Source organism: Penicillium pulvis (genome assembly GCF_028828015.1).
Source record: "Penicillium pulvis strain IBT 33274 chromosome Unknown contig_7_segment1_segment0, whole genome shotgun sequence".
NCBI lineage: Eukaryota > Fungi > Ascomycota > Eurotiomycetes > Eurotiales > Aspergillaceae > Penicillium > Penicillium pulvis.
The window spans coordinates 2,032,902-2,052,400 of record NW_026643079.1 but is presented as its reverse complement, the minus strand read 5'-3'; the positions used below and the strand labels follow the sequence as shown (position 1 = coordinate 2,052,400).

At 48.5% G+C, this 19,499-nt stretch overlaps 8 protein-coding genes across 8 annotated transcripts; 3 read left to right on the top strand and 5 right to left on the bottom strand.

Annotated features, from left to right (window-relative positions):
* Positions 1-211: 211 nt before the first annotated feature.
* Positions 212-805, bottom strand: N7503_008733 (PRKRIP1 family protein; the record flags this gene model as incomplete). The annotated part of the gene is made up of 1 exon (XM_057068280.1): positions 212-805. One exon carries the CDS (start codon positions 803-805, stop codon positions 212-214), a length of 594 nt encoding a protein of 197 aa, XP_056919135.1.
* A 1,174-nt stretch (positions 806-1,979) lies between these two features.
* Positions 1,980-3,426, top strand: N7503_008732 (PARP-type zinc finger-containing protein; the record flags this gene model as incomplete). The annotated part of the gene is made up of 5 exons (XM_057068279.1): positions 1,980-1,995; positions 2,252-2,387; positions 2,458-2,632; positions 2,713-2,787; positions 2,836-3,426. The coding sequence occupies 5 exons, from the start codon at positions 1,980-1,982 to the stop codon at positions 3,424-3,426; spliced, it is 993 nt and encodes a 330-aa protein (XP_056919134.1).
* Positions 3,427-4,447: 1,021 nt separating this feature from the next.
* Positions 4,448-6,138, bottom strand: N7503_008731 (uncharacterized protein; the record flags this gene model as incomplete). The annotated part of the gene is made up of 3 exons (XM_057068278.1): positions 4,448-5,469; positions 5,529-5,809; positions 5,870-6,138. The coding sequence occupies 3 exons, from the start codon at positions 6,136-6,138 to the stop codon at positions 4,448-4,450; spliced, it is 1,572 nt and encodes a 523-aa protein (XP_056919133.1).
* A 1,158-nt stretch (positions 6,139-7,296) lies between these two features.
* On the bottom strand, positions 7,297-8,310 carry N7503_008730 (BTB/POZ domain-containing protein; the record flags this gene model as incomplete). Its single annotated transcript, XM_057068277.1, has 4 exons — positions 7,297-7,327; positions 7,415-7,909; positions 7,962-8,117; positions 8,171-8,310. 4 exons carry the CDS (start codon positions 8,308-8,310, stop codon positions 7,297-7,299), a joined length of 822 nt encoding a protein of 273 aa, XP_056919132.1.
* Positions 8,311-9,093: 783 nt separating this feature from the next.
* On the bottom strand, positions 9,094-10,227 carry N7503_008729 (putative alkaline lipase; the record flags this gene model as incomplete). The annotated part of the gene is made up of 6 exons (XM_057068276.1): positions 9,094-9,249; positions 9,317-9,361; positions 9,415-9,785; positions 9,837-9,900; positions 9,952-10,079; positions 10,134-10,227. 6 exons carry the CDS (start codon positions 10,225-10,227, stop codon positions 9,094-9,096), a joined length of 858 nt encoding a protein of 285 aa, XP_056919131.1.
* A 1,458-nt stretch (positions 10,228-11,685) lies between these two features.
* N7503_008728 (tyrosine-protein phosphatase) lies at positions 11,686-12,438 on the bottom strand (the record flags this gene model as incomplete). Its single annotated transcript, XM_057068275.1, has 1 exon — positions 11,686-12,438. One exon carries the CDS (start codon positions 12,436-12,438, stop codon positions 11,686-11,688), a length of 753 nt encoding a protein of 250 aa, XP_056919130.1.
* Positions 12,439-12,963: 525 nt separating this feature from the next.
* On the top strand, positions 12,964-14,495 carry N7503_008727 (uncharacterized protein; the record flags this gene model as incomplete). The annotated part of the gene is made up of 3 exons (XM_057068274.1): positions 12,964-13,371; positions 13,448-14,057; positions 14,110-14,495. The coding sequence occupies 3 exons, from the start codon at positions 12,964-12,966 to the stop codon at positions 14,493-14,495; spliced, it is 1,404 nt and encodes a 467-aa protein (XP_056919129.1).
* Positions 14,496-16,877: 2,382 nt separating this feature from the next.
* N7503_008726 (uncharacterized protein) lies at positions 16,878-18,886 on the top strand (the record flags this gene model as incomplete). The annotated part of the gene is made up of 2 exons (XM_057068273.1): positions 16,878-17,859; positions 17,913-18,886. 2 exons carry the CDS (start codon positions 16,878-16,880, stop codon positions 18,884-18,886), a joined length of 1,956 nt encoding a protein of 651 aa, XP_056919128.1.
* Between the last annotated feature and the right edge of the window lie 613 nt (positions 18,887-19,499).

Below are 19,499 nucleotides of genomic sequence, written 5' to 3'. Positions count from 1 at the left end.
AGATACATCTGCCGTTGATATATATTGCGAAATCTTGCCTTCCAAGGTTCTTCTATCTCGAGAGGATCGATCTGGCGTGATAGCGGCAACTACGTTGGTACTCGAAAAGGCCCAAGGAAATAATTTAGTTTCGGTACATGCTCTATTTGTTTCTTCGAGTAGAATTGGGTATCAATATTGTACAACAGGACCATATAAGCGTCTCTAGACTTTAGTCCTCCTCGTGGATAATCACACCAGGGACCTCCTCGACATGCTGCGGCTCAGAATCCGTAGTTTCGCCGCCAGTTGCCAGTGGCACACCAGGAGCCCTCGGTCCCTTCGCCATACCCGGCGCAGGGCCATCAACCTCCGTGCCGCCTGCAGTATTCTTCTGCTTCCCCCTCGCGGCCTTCTTCTTTTCTCTCCTCCGCCGATTCTTATCCGTCTTTTGTTCATCCTTCTTCTTTGCTTCCTCTCGCTCCTTCTCCCATTCTGCATCGTTCTTCTCCTTGCTCACCTCCGCTTCCATCTGTCGTACCCGCTCATACTCCCGCCGCCGACTAGCTTTGTAGACGTGGAACTCGCCGGAGCCAGCTCCGGCCGAGGAGCCCTGGACATTGGTGACAATCTCTGGTGGCGCAGACAGCAAGGATCCTGAGCGTTGGTTGGTGTCCGGGAGCCGGATCTCCTTTGATGGGTCTTTGAAGAGTGTTGTAATTTCTGTTGCGAGTTCGGAGTGCGGTGTAACGGCGCGACGTTTGGTAGGCCTTTTGCTGCGGGGATCGGCGCTAGTAGGAAGGGACTCGGGGCCAGGCTCGGACATTATGGCCGGGTGCGAGTTGGTTCTTTTATTGTCGTTTCTTTGTAGGTTTGTGAATTTGCGCTCTCCCTTGCTTGGTAGCAACTGAGTATTGGTGGGTAAGAGAGTTGGCGTGTTAGCCTAGTGATCAAGGCTTTGCTTCTGTTTGGAAAACGTTCTCAGTCGAACTATGTGGGACGGAAGGAGGTGGTCTGAGAGAGGTGTCGGATGGTCAAGAAGTTCGCGACGCCAAATCTGAACTGCGACACGCTAACCGCATTTGGGTTTGTTAAGTAGTTTTAGCATCGATGGCAATGTTTACATCACCCAATGGCTTTCGAGACTCTTATTACCCAAGAAATGAAATCATTCCAGATGATCACATTAATTCCTATTACTGAGTGGTATGCCTATATTGAGGTCTACGACAATTATGTAGAGGTCTAGAGTTGTACAATACAAACTACCATAGACTAGTCGAGATGACCTTTTTAGAAATCCAGTAAGAAGAAAGGATATGTATCGCTTACAAAATTACTTCAGAAGAAAAATCCCCCTATTGGAAGACAAAGAATCGTTGATCCCCTGTACACTAGCAAAGTTATGGTGCACATGCACAAGTCTGGGCCTTTGGATAGAATGGGTATGACAATCATTACCCGGTTTCTGAGTCGAAATGACCCTTATTATCCGATCAAACGTGTGAACTAGGGAAGAGGCTGGAGTGCTGAAGGCTAAACCCCATATTGTGTGTTGTGGTCTTTGAGCTACAGATGGCGATTCTTTATTTCGCTGGAATGTCTCTCGACGGTCGCTGGTCTGTATTACTGCAGCGGACAAAGCCCAAGTCCCAGTTGACAAGAAACCCTGGTCGATAAGATAAGAGACTATTAGAAACAGTATATCTCCTTAAAACATTCTAGAATTAAGTGTCAATGAAGAAATGGGATGCCCTTTGCTGGCTGTGGCTGACATACTTTTGGGTTTAATTTGCAGCTGGAGCTGGCGACTGGCGTCACGTCACTCTCCACCCTTTTCCCTTCTTCAAGAAATTTCCCACCCAACCCAATCTCTCCCAGGTTTTAGCCTTCATTTCCAGTGTGAACTGGTAATTACTGCGAAATACTTGTCTACTATTGACTTCGCCTTAGCTTCATTCCAAAAAGCCACCGCGAGGTTGGGCACCGTGTCCCCAACCATGCCTTATCGTTTCGGTAAGTCTGCGCTGTTTACTTGATGTCGCCTGAAGAATGGCACTCTTTTGGATTTTCCCTGCGTCTTTGTGATTTAAAAAGAGCCTGTGTACTTTCAGAATACAGCGACGCGAGATTTACGCGCACTGGGTTGCGGCGTGGGATTATCCAGTTGGTCGCAGCGCAGCGGATAATATTGCGCCAGATAGCATGCCCTCTAACCCCTCTCACAATGTATGATATTCTTTTGATTTTGCTTAGCTAACTATCTACTCAGAGCTCGCTTCTTCCAACCGTGCTGGTTGTCAGAACAAGGAATGCAAGGATGCCAAGGAAAAGATTCCAAAGGGCACCCTCCGTGTAGGCACCTGGGTTGATGGTGAGAAAATCCAGGCCTACATGTGGCGCCACTGGTAAGCACCAAATTGAATCAACCTCAAATGTCTACATAAATCATTCACAGAGGAGCTGATGTTTCCAAAGGGGCTGTACCACTCCTCGTGTTCTTGAGAATATTAAGACGGGCTGGGAGGAGATGTGTGATGGCAAGCCTGACTACTCCCTCCTGGATGGCTACGATGAGATCCCCGAGGAGTTCCAGGAGAAGGTCCGCCGTGCCGTTGAAAATGGCCACATTGATGATGAGGACTGGAAGGGTGTGAGTTTTGAATACCCAGCTAATCACTCCACAGCTATTTTGGTATTATTAGCATCTCTCCCGCTGACTTATCGAATCAGGATATTGAGATGAACCGCCCTGGTTGCCGCCACTTCCGCGTTCCAGGCAAGCGTGCCGCTAAGGGCAAGCAAGATGTAAAAATTCCCAAATATAATCTTTGATTCTGGCTAATACGATCACAGGAAAAGGAAACTGAAAGCCCATCTAAGGCTGATGCCGAGGACAAGCCCAAGAAGGCTCGTGCCAGCAAGAAAGATGCCGATGCCACTGGAACTCCTATCAAGACTGATGCCGAAGAGGCGAAGCCCAAGAAGGCTCGCGCCACCAAGAAGGCTGTCCCCGCCACCACCGAAAGCCCCTCCAAGGCTGATGCCGAGGTGAAGCCCGCCAAGAGAGGTCGGAAGAAGGCCGTCCAGGAAGACGCCAACGATGAAGAGAAGCCGGCCGAGGAAGACGCAGAGACAACTGCTCCTTTGGCTGCTTCTGCTGAGACTGCCGATGTCGACAACAGCGCCAATGTCGAGCCCAAGAAGCGTGGCCGCGTCGCCAAGGTCGCCGCATCCGAGAAGGCCCCGGCCAAATCTGCCAAGGGCATCAAGCGCAAGGCTACTCAGAAAGACGAGGAGACAGAAGAAGCGACTGAAGAGGTGCCCAAGCGTCGTGGCAGACCCGCCAAGGCCGCAAAGGCTCAAGAGGAGCCGAAGGAACCGGTTCCGTCTCGCCCCAAGCGAGCGCGCCGAAAGGTCGCAGAGGCTGCTGACGATGACAACTAATCATCTTTTTCAGCCGTTCATGCGCTTCCGTGCGCTTACACTCGTATGCCTTCATCGATTGTTTTGTTGAATTGTGTTCATTCTTAGTGGTATTCTGTCTATGGTGATCTCTTTGGTGTTTGTTGTGTCTTGTTTCTCAGCGCATATGGGTTGTATTCCCCTTTCCTGCGCACATCTTGAGATCTTTTTCCACGATTCGACTTTTGTGTTCATGCGTATTTCCCGGACCCACGGCTTATTTGCGTTTTATCATTATTACTGAGTGTGAATATCCTATATGTATGGGTACTCGATAACAATTGCAAACGAATGGCATAATCATGTAGTCATTATCAGTTCCATACTCTAGTCATCAGCATGACCTTCTTCCAGGATGGGTGTCGAGGCTACTTACCCGGTTGAACCAATACTTCACACCAACCCAACAGCCAAAGATACCAGTACTACACATTGAACGACCTTGGAATAGATACGTTTGATAAATTGCAAGGTCCAAGTACCATCAATATGATACAAATTATCAATAATGTCCTGTTATTCAAGGCAGTTCATTTAATTTCGTAGGTAAAATTACTTTGTTGGACTGCTTTTGCATCTCATCTATACTCTATACCTATTTCGCTGCTAATCAAGCTCACTTCCTCGGTGACATACAGTGGGGAGCCTTTGGTGACATGGTAGGTCTAAAGAATTCAACTTACAGTTCAAATGGAGAATTTTGAACATTCGCAAACCGTAAAATGAAACCTTGCCGCAAAATGTCTTGTTAATTAACGAAGCCCTTCATTCAATCCATTCTGGGGGCGCAAAATTCAAGAGAGGTAAGTATGAATGACCAGGACAAGGCTCGCAGGCAATTCTTTAACGCCACTCTAGCTATATGATAAAAAAGGAAGTAGCAAGTCCGGTCCACGGGTAAATCCATAACAAAAAGGGTAGGTATGAAGCGCGATGATACCGATATCAGTAACAATATTGACTTCATCATACCATATCTCTCCGCATTTCTCAGGCGCACATCTCAAAGCTGACCAATTCCACGGCTCTCGAGTAGGCAGCGTTGGTCCAGGTACTTCTTCGGCGATTTGGCGACAAGCTCCATCCGCAGATCAGAGACAGCATTGTACAAGCTCGGGATCTCGCGCATTACAGTCTGGTACTTGACTGAACACGCGAGCAACATTAGATCATGTACATCGGCAATGAACTTAATGATCCACTCTTGCAGATGGTCCTTCTCAGCCATGTATACCATCGAGATAATACTGAGCAGGGGTTCAAGTTGACAAAGGCCTGGGTAAGAATTCCAGGCGACTTGCAGCTTGAATGTGATCATTCTGATCAGTTCATCCATGTTCAGACGACGAGCGTAGGTATACAATTGTCCGAGAGAGAGAATTGCCTCGCAAAGATCATCCGAAGTGCGGATGTCTTGCAGTTGCCAGTGTCGGCCGAGACCATTGATATCACCGACTTCGAACTCGGGATTTACCTCCTGGTTACCTACCGCACGATTGTCACTATCCGCCGGTGTGTTAACCTGCACCAGGCGAGGGTTGAATTCAGAGTTCAGATAAAAAGACTTGATCTGTGTGAATGCTGGTTGAGTTGGAAGCTGAACAATGTGGTTGAACAACGACTGGATCTCTTCTGCCTCGGGGTTTCCCACTGCCCACGACCTGATTGAAGCCTGTAGACTCAGCTGCAGGACACTGATGCTCGTTCTACCAGTCTCAGCTCCATCCTCTACTTTGACCTGAATTCCCTGCCGTGCCTGGGAAAAAGTGGAGATGGAGTGGTCGCCCGATGCAGAGCCAGCGCCGTCGGTTGTAAAAGAAGACGATGGATGGGTATAGCTGAAAGTAAAGTTTTCTCCCGGGAAGCTGAGGTACGTGATGCCGTCGACCCCATTAGCAGGCGCCTTGCTCTTTCCTGTGGCATCAAGTGCTCTTGCTACCGAGAGCGAGGTCGTGTACGCGTGTGTCTTGGACAATGGTGGCATGGAGAAGCTCGTATCAGCAGTGCTAGGAGTGGATCTATGACCTTCCGGAATATCAATACCATAACGTTATGCTACCCGGGTAGGTTCCATGAGCACGTACCGGTTCCCCTGCCAGTCGGAGTAAATTCCGGAAAGTCCTTAGCACCCAAAAGGATGTTTTCATATCCATCCGGTAGGATCAGGGATAGCTCCCTGCTCCTCTTCCCCTTAACGGTCATCTCCTTCTCGGCCATGGACTCCCAGAACCGGCAACCCGGGCCCTTGAGAGCAATTCTCTGCAGCTTCCGAAAGAGATCTGCATCGCCGCGGGTACTGGCATAGCCAAAGGTTGGTGGGACTTGGCCAAGGAGCTTGAAAAGGTCCTTGACGTGCGCCCAGCGGCTAGTATATTGTTAGCGAGCCGTTTTATGTTCTGGGCTGAGAGTAGCAATGCTGGCTTACTAGCTGTTGCGCCCGGGCATATAGACTGGGTAAACCCGCTCATTTGCAGGGGTGTCCCAAGTGCCATCGGCGCCCTTGGCGCCTTTCATGCGACCGCTGAGGTGCTTGCCAGGCCCGAGCTCCTCGGTCAAGATGACTGCGATCCAGATGTCCGTTCTGTATTTTCGGCAGGGGTTCTTGAACCGGACCACAAATGCTTCTCCCGGAAGGAGTTCATCCGGCGAATTGGTCTTGACCAGACCCGCTGTCAGGGCGGAAAACGTGGCCATTGTGCTTTGTGAAGTAAATCTGCTTAGAGAATGGGATTGGTGAGAAACTGCTTCTGGTTAATTTGTAGGATAATGGGAACTATACCTTCAGGGACGTGGGTATGAAGACGGGTAGGTAACCGTCTAGGTGATTGGTTTGATAGTCAGTATGATAACATCAAGTTGACAGGAAGACTTGGAAGGATTGGAGAAAGTGAGGTATTGAGGTGAGAGTAGTAGTAGGCAAAAGAAAGGGTGAAAAAAAAACGAACTCATGAGATATTGAGATTCATGAAGTGGAAAGAAGGGGTGGGTTGGAAGCAGGTATCGGACTGAAGAGATTCGAAATGTTGGGAGATGTGAAAAGGACGATTACCGGAGTGTGCCTATAAGCAAATTGGAGTGCTTAAAGGTTGTCCGAAGGTCTTGAAAGTTGTGATAAATGAAGAAGATCAGGAATTCAATCCGGAAGAGGGTTCTATAGTCGGGTGTGAGGCTATATCGTGACTCAACTGGAGCAATGTAAAGCATAAGGAAGAAGTGGAGAACGTATACAGTACCATGAAGGTTGAAACAACTCTGTCCGTTAATTGAGTAAATAGCATTTTGAAAAGGCCGATGCTTAAGGATTTTGAGTTGGTTCAACGCAGATGTAGACGATAAAATCATAAAGCTAATAAAAGCTATGACTCGCTATTACCTACGTTAATACTAAATGATATCTTTTGAGGCGGCCGGATTTCTCATTTCATATTTCTCAATCATCAACGAGCGTAGGGCTCAACTAGATCACATGGCTAAATATCGTCAAGGAGCGGAGACGGAAAGTCACAGGCTAAAGGAACGCAGACAATGCAGACAAAAACGCAAGCATCATAATGGAACAGAGCTCACAATCACGAAAGGATCAAGAAAGGAGGACGTCGATTAACGCAAGTCGTCACATACCAATTCGATTAAACGTGAGTAGGATGGTTTCTTCAAACCATTCAACGGTGGCCAACCTCGTGAGAATCGAAGAAGTTCATTTGTCAGGAAAGCAAAAATCAAAAGACTGGTTCAATGAAGAATAACGCAGTTGAAAAGCCATTCTGGTTCAAATAAGCAGGCCTCCCGATTCAAATCCAATTGTCAAGTTACTCGATCTGAAGCGCAAAAAGAAGGCAATATGGCGATATACTAGAACAACCGTGGAGTCCGCTTGATGCTGCTAGAATAAAATGTAAGCGTCCATAACAAAAGGTCGCGGTAATATAGCAAAAAAGACCTTCAAGCACAAAGCCGGGAGTAATCCTACCGGATCTCCACAAGATCGTCCATGTGGTTGCACATCGCCACAAACAGATCAAAAAACAGCTTGCCACCATTGTCCATTTCCATCTGCATCGTCCCGCTTCTCTTAAACGTCTTACGGCTTCGAATTATGAGAGCCAGGTAATGAGCGCGCAGTCGAGATTCGGTGTCCGGGGTGTGGTCGTACGCATACCGAGCAGATCGCAAGATCACATCGGCCGGGATTCCGATTTGAAGACCTTGCTTGCGAAGAGCAATATCTTTCAGCTCTTCCAGGCCGTATTTCTCGGCAGCGCAGTACACCACTGTGTCCCGAAGCACGATATCCTTCACACCGGAGTGGAAGAAAGTCGCCTCACTCGACCCGCAGCCACCGTTTTGCTGGAAATCCTGGGCATTCTCGAGATACCAAGAGTCTCGACGTTTGCCACGCAACAATCGTGGGTAGTAGTCGCCCTTGTACAGGTACTCAAGAATACACGAAAGGATCTCGGGTTCCCTGTTCGAGTATAAGCTTAAGACCATCATTGCCACAGCGACCAACGACTCACTCGTCAGGCAGAGCCAGTTGCTTTGCGTCTTCCTCCAGAGACTTCTCTTTCAGCGCGGTTTGAAAGTACGGGGAAACGGACAAGACGTCCTCGTGGGCAGCGAATAAACGCTGTTCCTGGCCCACGACCATCGTGACAATGGGACTTGTCAGTGCACTAGCCGCAAGTGATTAGCTTTATCCCCAAATTTTTTATCGTGAAATTACCACCTTCCCGGCGAAGGGTTGTCCACTTTGTCCTGCATCTTCTCTTTGGCTTGTTTGTCGTACTTCTTCTTACTCGCCTTGGAGGTCTTACCCGCCCGGCTTTTAGAATCGAAGCTCTTCGACGTAAAGGAGCGTCTGAACATGGCGATACAAGATATCAAAGGATGTGGCCGAGGAACCCAAATAATCAGAAAGAGTGATACGAGTTGGTCAAATAATAACAAAAAAAAAAATACACTTGACGCTGCAGATCACACGAGCATGTGAAAGAGTCTGGAAACCTGTCCTCCGAAATAGTTTCTCCGTTTCATCAAGAGACGAAAAGAAACAATTTCCGGATGATGGCTTTGCATTCAAGAGTCTCGAGAGACTCCAGGTGCGCAATTTGTCGACTCTGGCAGACGTGAGAAAGAAAAGCCGGGGTGAGGGGGACGAGCGCTATTTAAGACACAAGGTCAGGTGATATCAACTGCAGGTGCGGCCGTCATGAGGCGCAGCCAAGTTCATCTCCGATTGGTATAATCACGTCCGCCTGGTGTTGTTTTCAACTCGTGCTTATTGAGTGGCGCCTAGTGGCCGCATCGTATTGGCTCCCGAGTCGACGATCGGCGTTGCCAAACGCACGCTGCTTGGGGAGCCTAGACTCAGCTGCTACCTACCGGAACTCAAGAGATAACGGTGGAAGTTTCAATTGGTACAGATTGTAATTTGGATGTTGGTCATAACTATAGGACTTAAAGCAAGAAATAAATTTTGACACGCGGTGCCAGCTATGTTGAATAGTTCAACATCCGGTGAAACAATTGATACATAGTGAACAGGTCTTGAACGCGAAGGTTCCTCGCCCGCGAGGACTTCACGTTAGTTGCAAAAGCCTCTCAAGGCCGTGACTTCGTGAGAATTTCGAAGAATTTCGAAGTCTTAGCTTACAGCGAAGAACATCCAGCGTAGCCCATCTCAACACCGAAGCTGGAGAAGTGACCAGCAGTCACTCCGTACTGTCCGTTTCCAGCAGAGCAAGAGGTGTCACGCTCTCCCGAGCACTTCACGACGGTAGCTTGGGTTCCAGAGCTGTAGTATTCCTAGATGCAAAAGTTTTATGTTAAAATTCAATCCGATGTAGACAAATATCTCAGCCATTCAACTCACAGTTCCGTAGTGGATAAAGTCGTATGGGGCTTCGATGTACATGTTCTAAAACTCAGTCAGCCACTTGTTTGGACGATCTTGTATAAAGTGGCACTTACGGGCACACCGTCATCGAGGTTGTTACCACGGTTCATGGTGCCATTGAAAGAGTTGGCAAAGTTGGCCCAGGCCTGGTTACCGATCGGGAACGCAGCCATAGCATTGCTAGTGATTTCCGTATCGGGGAAGTTAGAAGCCAGGGCAACATAAGAAATGTAGGTGAGAGCTCCTCCTAGGGAGTGTCCGGTCGACTCCAGAGTGTAGTCTGGGTACTGCTCGACCAGCGACTGGACCTCCGAGATGATGGTATCATGGACAGCAGACCATGGGCTACTAATACCATGCATGATCTGAGCACCAGAGGGGAAGGTGACGCCAGAGAGGGAAGGAGTGACCAAGGTGGTGTCGACATCGTTGGCAAAATCCGTCTCTATTTTTTGTCAGTTGTGTCGATGATCAAGGGTCAGGACACGATACTCACCAGTAGTAGATCCCTTCATGACGACAGAGATCTTCTTGTTTGTTGTGGAATATCCAACAAAGCCCTGGAAAGGTCAGTTCCTGGTGACTTGTTCCAGTGTTTTGCAGGGTTTCACCTTGGCATTGGTCGTCACATCATAAATTTGCTTGGTGATGGTGACATCGAAGGCTGTTCCAGTACATCCAGTATACGCAGCGGACGACAGGTCGGCAGCGCGCTGCAGGAAGGACCAAGCAGCAGTGTCTGTAATTTGATTGTCAAATATTGTTCGATCTTGTATTCTCTAGGTTGACAAACCCGCAGTGGCCCGCGATTGCAGGGTAGGAGCAGCAGAGACCTGGGCGACCAACGCGGCGGCCGTAGTAAGGAAGGAAATGCCGTTGGAAAGCATTTTGAATTGTAGTATAATGAATTGAATCGGCGCGAAGAATTCAGTCAATGGCAAAACAAATAGATGGTAGTGATCTTGCTGTTCTTGGTTCTAGAAGATGCTGGGAATTCCGTGCTTTAAATACCTTCATCTGTCGGATACGTCCGCCTTGATGTATTCTTGAGAAAATCTTTCGGAATGGAAGATGTCCCACGTTGAGATCTAAACGGTGTCCTTGCTGGAAAGGGAAATGCTCGTCTCAAACTCAAACATTCTGATGCTGTAAACTTTCGGGGTCATGCCCGTTTTGGTATACCTCGGAATCGGCAAAAGTGGGGATTGCAGGGCTCGTGGCGGAAGATCCGCGCCCAAGAAGGATTACTGGTTGTTTGTAGTTTCAGATCTTGCAATGTTACGTTGTTTCTAGACGTCAGGGCAATTTGGTCACTGCTTGGATGTTATTCAATTGTTCATCTGTCACGTTGACTTGATGACCAGAGGCACGATTCTACATTTGGGTTCAGGGCAACTGCGAAATTCAGTCTGAGCGATCAGTGTGGATAAATCTCGGTCAAGACTACCGATTCAGTTTCAGAAGATGACACTAGTAGGTTATCTTTCGAACGGTCCGGAGGCGTGTGGGGAATGCTAACCAGAAAGTATGGGTCCCGCCTCAAAAATCAGTCATAGATCCTTCGTCAGTCCTTGCTTCTCCCTAATTTCCGGGAGCACGCCACATAATTTGAACATATAAATTAGCTTTGTTGATTAATCATATTGAATTTGATCTCATACCAAGTTCTTGATGCCCCGCACCTGCCTACTTCGGGCTTGGCTTGCGTGGGTCAAAACGCGACAGATTAGCCCTTAAGGATCTAAAAACATGCACCTTGAAGCCCGACAAATCCCGATGAATTCCACCGTGTCGTATCATTCAGTCAAGATTAATCCAAGCTGATATGTCATGTTTCCTCGGTGTTCGCCGCAGTTTCTCTCAAACAGCCGTTCCGAGACGAACTAGTCAATATTAAGATCTATGATACTTTAAAATTTCCACGACGTCAGGGTGGATTCTAACATCGCGATAAATTAACGCCTCTTAGCCGTTAATTTATCATCCCGCGGGACCCCTGTCAATCCGGGGCCACAAATGCTTGGTCAGGCCCAAACGCCGGTCTAGAAAGCTTCCGACTCGGCACTTACAGAAGCGGCAGTTCTTAAACCGAGGTTCGTCGTTCAAACTTCTCAGAAAAGGGAAAAATCCCCGAAGCCCAGCAGACGTCGTGACCTCGGGAGATCCGAAACAGCAAAATTGCAACTCCACAAGGCTGCAGCAGCTGACTTTATTCCGAATAAACATCGGAAACTCCATATATTCGACGTGAACTGTGCCGTGTCTACCATTTCCAGAGCGGACAATCCGTTCTATATTCAGGATATGTTATGATCGCCTCGGTTGTCTCTGAGCGTTGAATGGGTCTACACCTCCCGAGTCATGTTCGATCTGATTTTATCAAAATCTTCAACCCGTAAGCCAATTGATTCCAAGTAGCCCTGGCCGTTACCATAGGCATCTTTCAAATAAGAAAGGAACAAGCTCATGGACTCCGGAAGTGCCATGAAGTGATTATCCAAAGCAACCAGCGAAGGCGAAACATCTTTCATGAAATCCGATCTCGAAAGTTTTTCTTTCCTCGCCACCACGAGTCCCTCTATGCCTTTCTGTGACAAGGCGTAATCTGTAATGATATCGTACTCCGATACACCTAGCACAAATAGGAGAACAGCAATAAAGACTCCAGTCCTGTCCTTCCCAAGTTCGCAGTGAACAAGAATGGGTTTTCCCGGGCTATCCCGGATATACTTGAAAATTGCATGAAATGCGGCATTCGAGTGGGCACAGATATGTTGGTAAAGCTCAGCACATGCTAGTGGCGCATTAGTCAATAGACCATCGAAGTATCTCTTGAGGGTAATTCCATCAGGCTTGGCAACTGCCGGTAGACCTATGATGGGGATTTTGGCTGGTGGAGACGATTGCTGCACTCGCTCACCAGTGCTCCTTAAGTCGAAGATGATCCGGATGTCGTGAGAAGCTTGAAGCTCATCAACATGTGATCTGTCGATGAGATCAGTGCTTGCAGAGCGATAAACTATTCCTTCTCGGATGCATTGAGTAAGAGAGATAGAGTAGCCACCTATGTCGCGAAAATTCTGGAGGCCAGGAGACATGCATTGGCAAGACATTGCGTTTTGGGTCTGACTGTGCTCACTCATATCTTAGTGCATCAATTGAAATAGACAGATATATCTGTCTTAAGTCAGTTGTTATGCTCCAGATATTGTGCCATGGATAGTAAATCCCCACCGCAAAAACCAAGCACCATTTAGGTTGCTGTGGCTGTGTCTGTGGCTGTGCAAGAGGGGTCTTGTGGGGTTCCCAGATATCAGCCACCGATGATATCATCACGTAAAGAAAGAGCTGCGGCTGGGATCTTAACTTCCCCTATGTACACTGCTCTTCGTGTTTCATATTTGTTCTTTTCTCGGCAGATTCAACCCTTTAACTAAATTTCGATCTAGTGCCGAACTCTTTGCACTTGAAGCCCCCTGCAGGGTGATCTATCAACTGTATGCGCTCAAACCTCCTCCTCTACGCGCCGACCGTGTTTCAACTTTTCCCTCTAAAGTCTTGTCGCCGCTGCTTCTCATAAACACTACCTAGTTGTGATATTGGGTGTGTTTCCCATTATAGCCATGGAGTATATCAACCAAATGAAGAATCGCCGGCGCTCGTCGCAGGTCTTGCAAGCACCAAAGCCTGTTTTGACCGAAGAGGAGGAAGCCTATTTGCGACAGGTTACTGCGCCCGAGAACGGGTCCAGTACTGTCGCAAAAATACCATCGTCCGGCTCTGAGGTACCTCCAGAGAGTTCTCACCAGCCCGTGTTGTACGAGGGTGCTGAACAAATCCCTCTTCCTTCTTCGCCAACTGAGGAATTTGGGAAGGAGCTAGGAGAACAAGGGCGAAGGGCAAGCCAGATGTCTGGCGGCTCTGCAAGCAAAGAGTCGGAATCTGCGAAACCACAAGACGTAGGGCCCCCAGAAAAGAAAAAGAAAAGATGGAGTACTATGTTCTGGAAGAAGAACGGAGACCCCAAGAAAGTAAGGACTTCTTAATCTACACTGTCGTCGCGTTTTTTCAGACTCAAGCTGCTAACATTGTCTCTTACCTGTTTAGGATCAACAAAAAGATTCCATTAAAGAAGACACTTCTCCATCTCAAACCAACGTTCCTCCATCAGCGGCAACACCGACAGACAATGGACAGGAGGCACAAAAGGAGAAAGAGGATATGATAGATATCCTGGAACGATTGAATCTAGCAGCAGATAACAACCGTGTCTTCTCCGTCAGCGACGAAACACAGGAACTGCTTCGCAAGTTCAAATTGATCTTCAAGGATCTGGTCAATGGTGTTCCCACAGCTTATCGCGACTTGGAGATGCTCCTGACGAATGGCAATCGCCAATTACAAGACACATACACTAAGCTGCCTGGTTTCCTCCAAAAGCTAATCGAGAAGCTCCCTGAGAAATGGACCGAGACTTTGGCACCAGAGATGCTCGCTGTGGCGGGTGAACGGGCCGCTCAGAGTGGTGTAAACATGGAAAACGTCGGCAAGGCCGCCGCGGCAGCCGAGAAGATGGGAGTCAACATTCCCAGCCTGAAGGAACTGGTTTCCAAACCTGCTGCGATCGTGGGTATGCTACGGTCTATTATGGCGTTTTTAAGAGCACGTTTCCCGGCCGTGTTGGGCATGAACGTGCTCTGGTCATTGGCATTGTTCAGTAAGTAGCCATGTTTCGATTTCTGGGTCCTCGGTGCTAATGAATATTACAGTTCTTTTGTTCGTTCTGTGGTACTGCCATAAGCGTGGGCGTGAGGTCCGTCTCGAGAACGAACGCTTGGTCACAGAAGAGGAGATCAACAGGATGAATGAGGATCCCTCTGAAGCCAGAATACGTCCCACTGAGACTTTCACGACCACGGCACCTCAAGGAGCTTCGGCCGAGGAGATCCGAGAGGGTGTGCGGAAAGTGGAACAAGCCCGGGCATCCTCAGCATTGGAAGCTGCAGCTTCGGAGCCCCAGAGTCCCATGAGTCCCGCGGAGACCACTACTTCCTCTGCGGTCCCTACTCGAACCAAATCACGTCTATCTATATTTGGACGAGCGAAGACTGAACCGGGCCCCTCCTCTAACATTGCTCCTTATCCGGGAACTTAAGTTGGTAGTACCAAAGTTTGTAGAAGCGGCTGTCTCTTGCAAACATGGCTGTGGATACCCAGACTATTGCACAATCTGGGCATAGTGATGATAATGACTTATGGAAATTTGTGATTTGATAATAATTCAGATAATACATTGTTTTATTCGGAACGATCTTGATTGGCCGATATAAGTAACCCTTTGGTCATACAGTCGCACCACCTGGACATCTCGGCTTCCCGGTCCAGCCCACGGGTTACGGAGTTCCCGGCACCCGGCGTATGGGAACATCTGGGAACCGATCTTGAACAGCCAAAATTCAAGGCGTGAACCGAGGTTAGAAGAAACAATCCAGAATTTTCTGTTTGGGACCATCCATTTCATGTTGAACGGGTGATTTCCGTTGCCAAGCAGGCCGTTAGCCAGAGTGGCAACAAATATATATCATTGCGACGCTAGTTACGGTTTCGGACCCAATGAAGATAAAATAATGAAGAATTGCTACCTTTTGAACATATTTGAATCTACGAAGTAGCTAAGAACATCGCGAGGTCTAAACTTCTATCAAATATTTGGAAGAGTAGACAAAGGTGAAATGCATGTATGCGGCAAAGAAAATTAAGATTGACTTTCCTAGGCTGATGTGCAGGGTGTGATTGGACGGCGGGGTTGGTATGCAGATCACCAATAATCTAAGCCACATGTGCACCTGGATAGGGCAGGACTTTCAGAGCCTCCTGATCCTCCTGTCTTGCCCCTTTCTTAATCCCATTATTGAGTCTTGATATTAGACCACGTGGAACAAAAAACAAATCTCGGCAGCCAAAGGAAAAGTGTTCTCCGAAACGCCTCCAACGGCTTAAAAATAGGCTAGCGTAGTGGGTCTGGCGGGCAAAATTTCTACAGAATCCATTGCGGGGCGGAGATGATCTTGCAGAGAGAAGTGACCAAATCACCCCTTACTTTGGAGGGGTCTTTGCACCCCCTCCATAATAGACTTTTATGTTAATACACTGTTGGGCAGTCATGGTTATCTCGGGGGCGATCTATCTCATGCATGATGCAGCCGCAGCCATGTTGTCAATACTTACCGCCTGTTCCTTCCCGTCCTTTTGCCCTTGTAGGCCCAAGTCTGTAATGAATAGCTGCAAGCTCCCAGGTCGAGAAAGACCTCGGGGCCTACGAAGTTCTGGTCGCCGGAATAGAGGGACCCGAGTTGCCACCGCGGGAGGAAAAAAAAAGAAACGGAAAAATCAACACGACTCTCGGGTCCGACCAATGGATGGCGAGTTTTCTTGCTGACCTGGACTGTCTCGTGTGGAGTCACAATATGATTCATCCCATCAGCAGTGTGTCATGATCGGGCGATGAATCATTCTGCCCGCACGGGTCAACCTTTGGCTTCTGCACTTCTCACTAGATAAGCGCCAGTCTGACGTCGCTGGAGCCCTTTCCCTCTCTGCATGCCCAGAACAGAGTTTTAGTCGATTTATCTTTTAGGTTAATTAATAGCAATAGTCATTATTTGAAGACTCATGCCACAATGGACCCGCATGGTTGCCCCAGTTCTGGATCTGGATCCATTCCTTAGCAAAGTTTTCTTCTTCCCCTCTTTGATAGAGAGCTCTCGATACCTAGAATCAATAGCTATAATCTGTACTTTGGGAGTCAAGTCCAGTCTCTTAGGCAGCTGTACAGAACGTGGAATCCTAGAATAGCGTGCAGGATTTCCAATTGCAGCAAGTTTACAATTGGCGCGAAAGATGCGGTGAACTGACGCCAACGAATGGGCGCCCGTGGAGTCCGGCCAATCAACCCGCCCCATTCCCCACTTCCGCTTTGGCGGGAAAAATCCATTGGATTATTATCCCTTCACATCTTCTTCCCATCAACAACCCAGCTTAACCAAGTCCACCCTTATTCAACCTCTCCCCTTTCATCAACTGTCACTTTTAAAGATAACCGTCAAGAATTCCTGCCAAATGGCTTTCGTTGAGCTGTAAACGCCTCGCTGGGGAGCCTGTCTGCCGGCTCCTCAGTCCTGCAGCTCCGACCTTCAATTCGACTTGACGATATCTGTTCCTCTTCTGATGCACCTTTCAGCGTCGGAATTGCCCCCCCAGTACAGTCCCAGAAAGAGCACTTGACCGTCCATCGTGGACCGGAGGTGCTTCGTGGTTACGAAAAAAACTTTCACTTTCCCCACCCTTGACGATACTCCCCATCTCTCCCCTGGGAACCTTACCTCCAACACATAACGAAATCCCTTAAACCGAATCTCCCTGGAAATCTATCCCTGGTCACAACCGAAAAAAAGAAGCTCCTTGTGACAAAAGTACCCCGCTACTTTGACGAAGAAAAAAAGTTTGCATCCTGTACCGACAAACGAACCGTGCCGATATGCCGCAGTCGAGCCCATTTTCCTCCAGAAAAACTCCCAAGGGCTCTAAAACTACACCACGACCCTCGACACCTGAATATAATAACCGGAAACACCTCAATATGTCTCCCAAGGCCGTCGTGCAGGCGAAGAAGATGGTCAACTCCCGCAATGGCGGAACTGCTGCATTTGAGCGAAAAAGGCGAGCATCTTCCTCGTCGGTCTCTAGTGTCTCTTCCGTATCTTCCCTTGAGGAGCTGAGCGAGGAGGCCGATGATTCGGAAGATGATGCTGATGACGAAGAAGACCGGCCGCTGGCGCAGGCCCGGTCATTTGGCCGTCGATGGAATAACTCCCGCAAGGCAGGCCGACAAGCTGCCAAAGCGGGGAAAAGAATACGGGTTTCCGAGGATGAAGATTCCGAAAACATCATGAGCAGTGACAGCGAATCAGAAGAAAGCTCAGATGATGTCTACGCTGCGGTGGACTACATCACCGATGCCGAAGACGAAGAACAAGATGTTGAAAAATTGGAAGAGATGATGATCATGCAATCTGAAAGAGATCATCGGATTCTGCCTACTTCAGAAACCTCTCATGACCAATGGCACGGTGCTGAGATATTCGGAGACTCGATGTTTCTCCCTGCTGCTTCCTTTTTTGATGAGGAGCAGATTTACAGTGCCATGGACACCTTTGGTGAACCCGAAATTGCCAGCGAGCCGGTGGAAACCTCCGTAGCTCGCCGTGTCCATTTTGAGGAGCGATCCGACTCCTCTTCTGACAGCGACTCCCACACCGAGGATGAAATCCCAAGTGATTTCCTCCAGCAAGATTCCTTGGACCCTCAGCTGCGTCGCATGATTGAAAGCGACAATGACCACCATCGCAGCCATCGTCGCCAGTCTGAAGAGATGTTTGGTGATGCTGACTATGGCCATGGCAATATTTACCATGTCGAGTCCGAGGGAACATCCGAGGGTAGCTTGAGTGGTTATGAGAGTATGCTGGCTATTTTTCTACTTCCTTACGTTTCTATGCTAACACACCTTCAGCCGATCATGGCGATACAACAGATGAGGACCTTCCTCCTCCAGCCACCATTACTCACCCTCGCTCCCTTCTTCGTCGGGACTCAACTGACTCATTGGTCGCTACCGATGATAAGAGCGATGTCATGCCCCGCCGTCGTGGCCCAATCATGGGCACGTTCGTAGCGGACCCCCACAAGCCTGTAGCCTTGGTAGACTGCACCGGAAAGCATCTTGTCATCATCCCTGCCTATGCTTCCTCCCGTCACGATTGGTTGGATTCTGCGGCCAACAGCATGCCCGGCACTGCCAACAACAGTCCTCGCCAGACTACTCTGCAGCTTGTTGACGAGAGTGATACGGATGCTCTCGCATCTCCCAACCAGATCGACTTCAGCCCCATGCTGGCCTCGAGCGCTAATCTCATGATGACGGCCCTCGGAAACGACCTTGCTCCTGGGGGTCAGGTCATGGGCCCTCCTGAAGCATTTTACCCCTCTCGCGACTTTGCAATTGATAGCTCTTTTGAAGAGGATGATGAGGACGACCCAGAGTCTGCTCTCAATGTAGACGACTTTATCGATTTTGGCAATGGATCCTCTGATGAAGACGATATGGGTAATCTCGATGAAGACGCACTCATCTCGCCTATGACTGGTGGATCTTCATTGCCGAACATGGGCACCCCAACACCAAAGCGTAACTCGGACGTCCAGCAAGACAGTCAATCCGAACGCTTCCTCGAGCACCTTGACAAAGGCATTGTCACTGCCTTCCGTCGCAATCACAACCGATACCAAGCCCTTCTCCGTCTTCCCCAGCATCGCGAATTCATGCCCGCTAACTCCCCCGCGCGGCCCGCCAGCGTCTTCCGACACGCTAAACACACTGACCAGCGCACCCCCACCCGGAAGCGCAAAGCGAGTGGCTACACAGGCGGCGAGGCTGTGCGTCGCAAGCTTATGGATGCGCAACGCCGTACCCAAGTTCCTCTCTAGCTTCCTTGCTGAACACCATTTAACGATTCCACGAAGTTTGGATTTTTATTTTGAAAAAGATCGCATGATACACACGGACGCTTACATTTGTTGAGTCGCTGGCAGACTTGTGCCCTCGGGTGGCCGGTTGGTTATTTATGTTCAGTCTTGTTGATCTTTCATCACATGGATGAAGATCTATGAGAGCAAGCTTGACATGGATTATTAACAATCCCGCATTCTCATGTTGTTACTAAAAGGAAGATCGATAGCGGTTCTGATGATCCAAAAGTTGATCGATTCTTGTGTTATTGCATTGGATGTTTTTGCCTTTACATTCTTTCGCTTCTCATATGTTTTTACTTGCCAAGGACTCCCTCGCTGTTTGAGAGGAGACGGTGATACCTCTGGATTTTAAGGAGTTGATATTTTATTGCCTTTATCATGAGTGATGGATGTGTTATTTTATTTTTACCAGAACAGGAAAAAAAAAAAAAGTTAAATCTCGAATTCTCTCAGCTTCGTAGTTGACAAAGACGTCGGTAAAAGACCAAGATGAAACCTGGTCCCCTCATTACTTTATTCAATACCAAGGCTTCAAGACTTCCTGCACCTTGAAATAGCCGAGAACCTG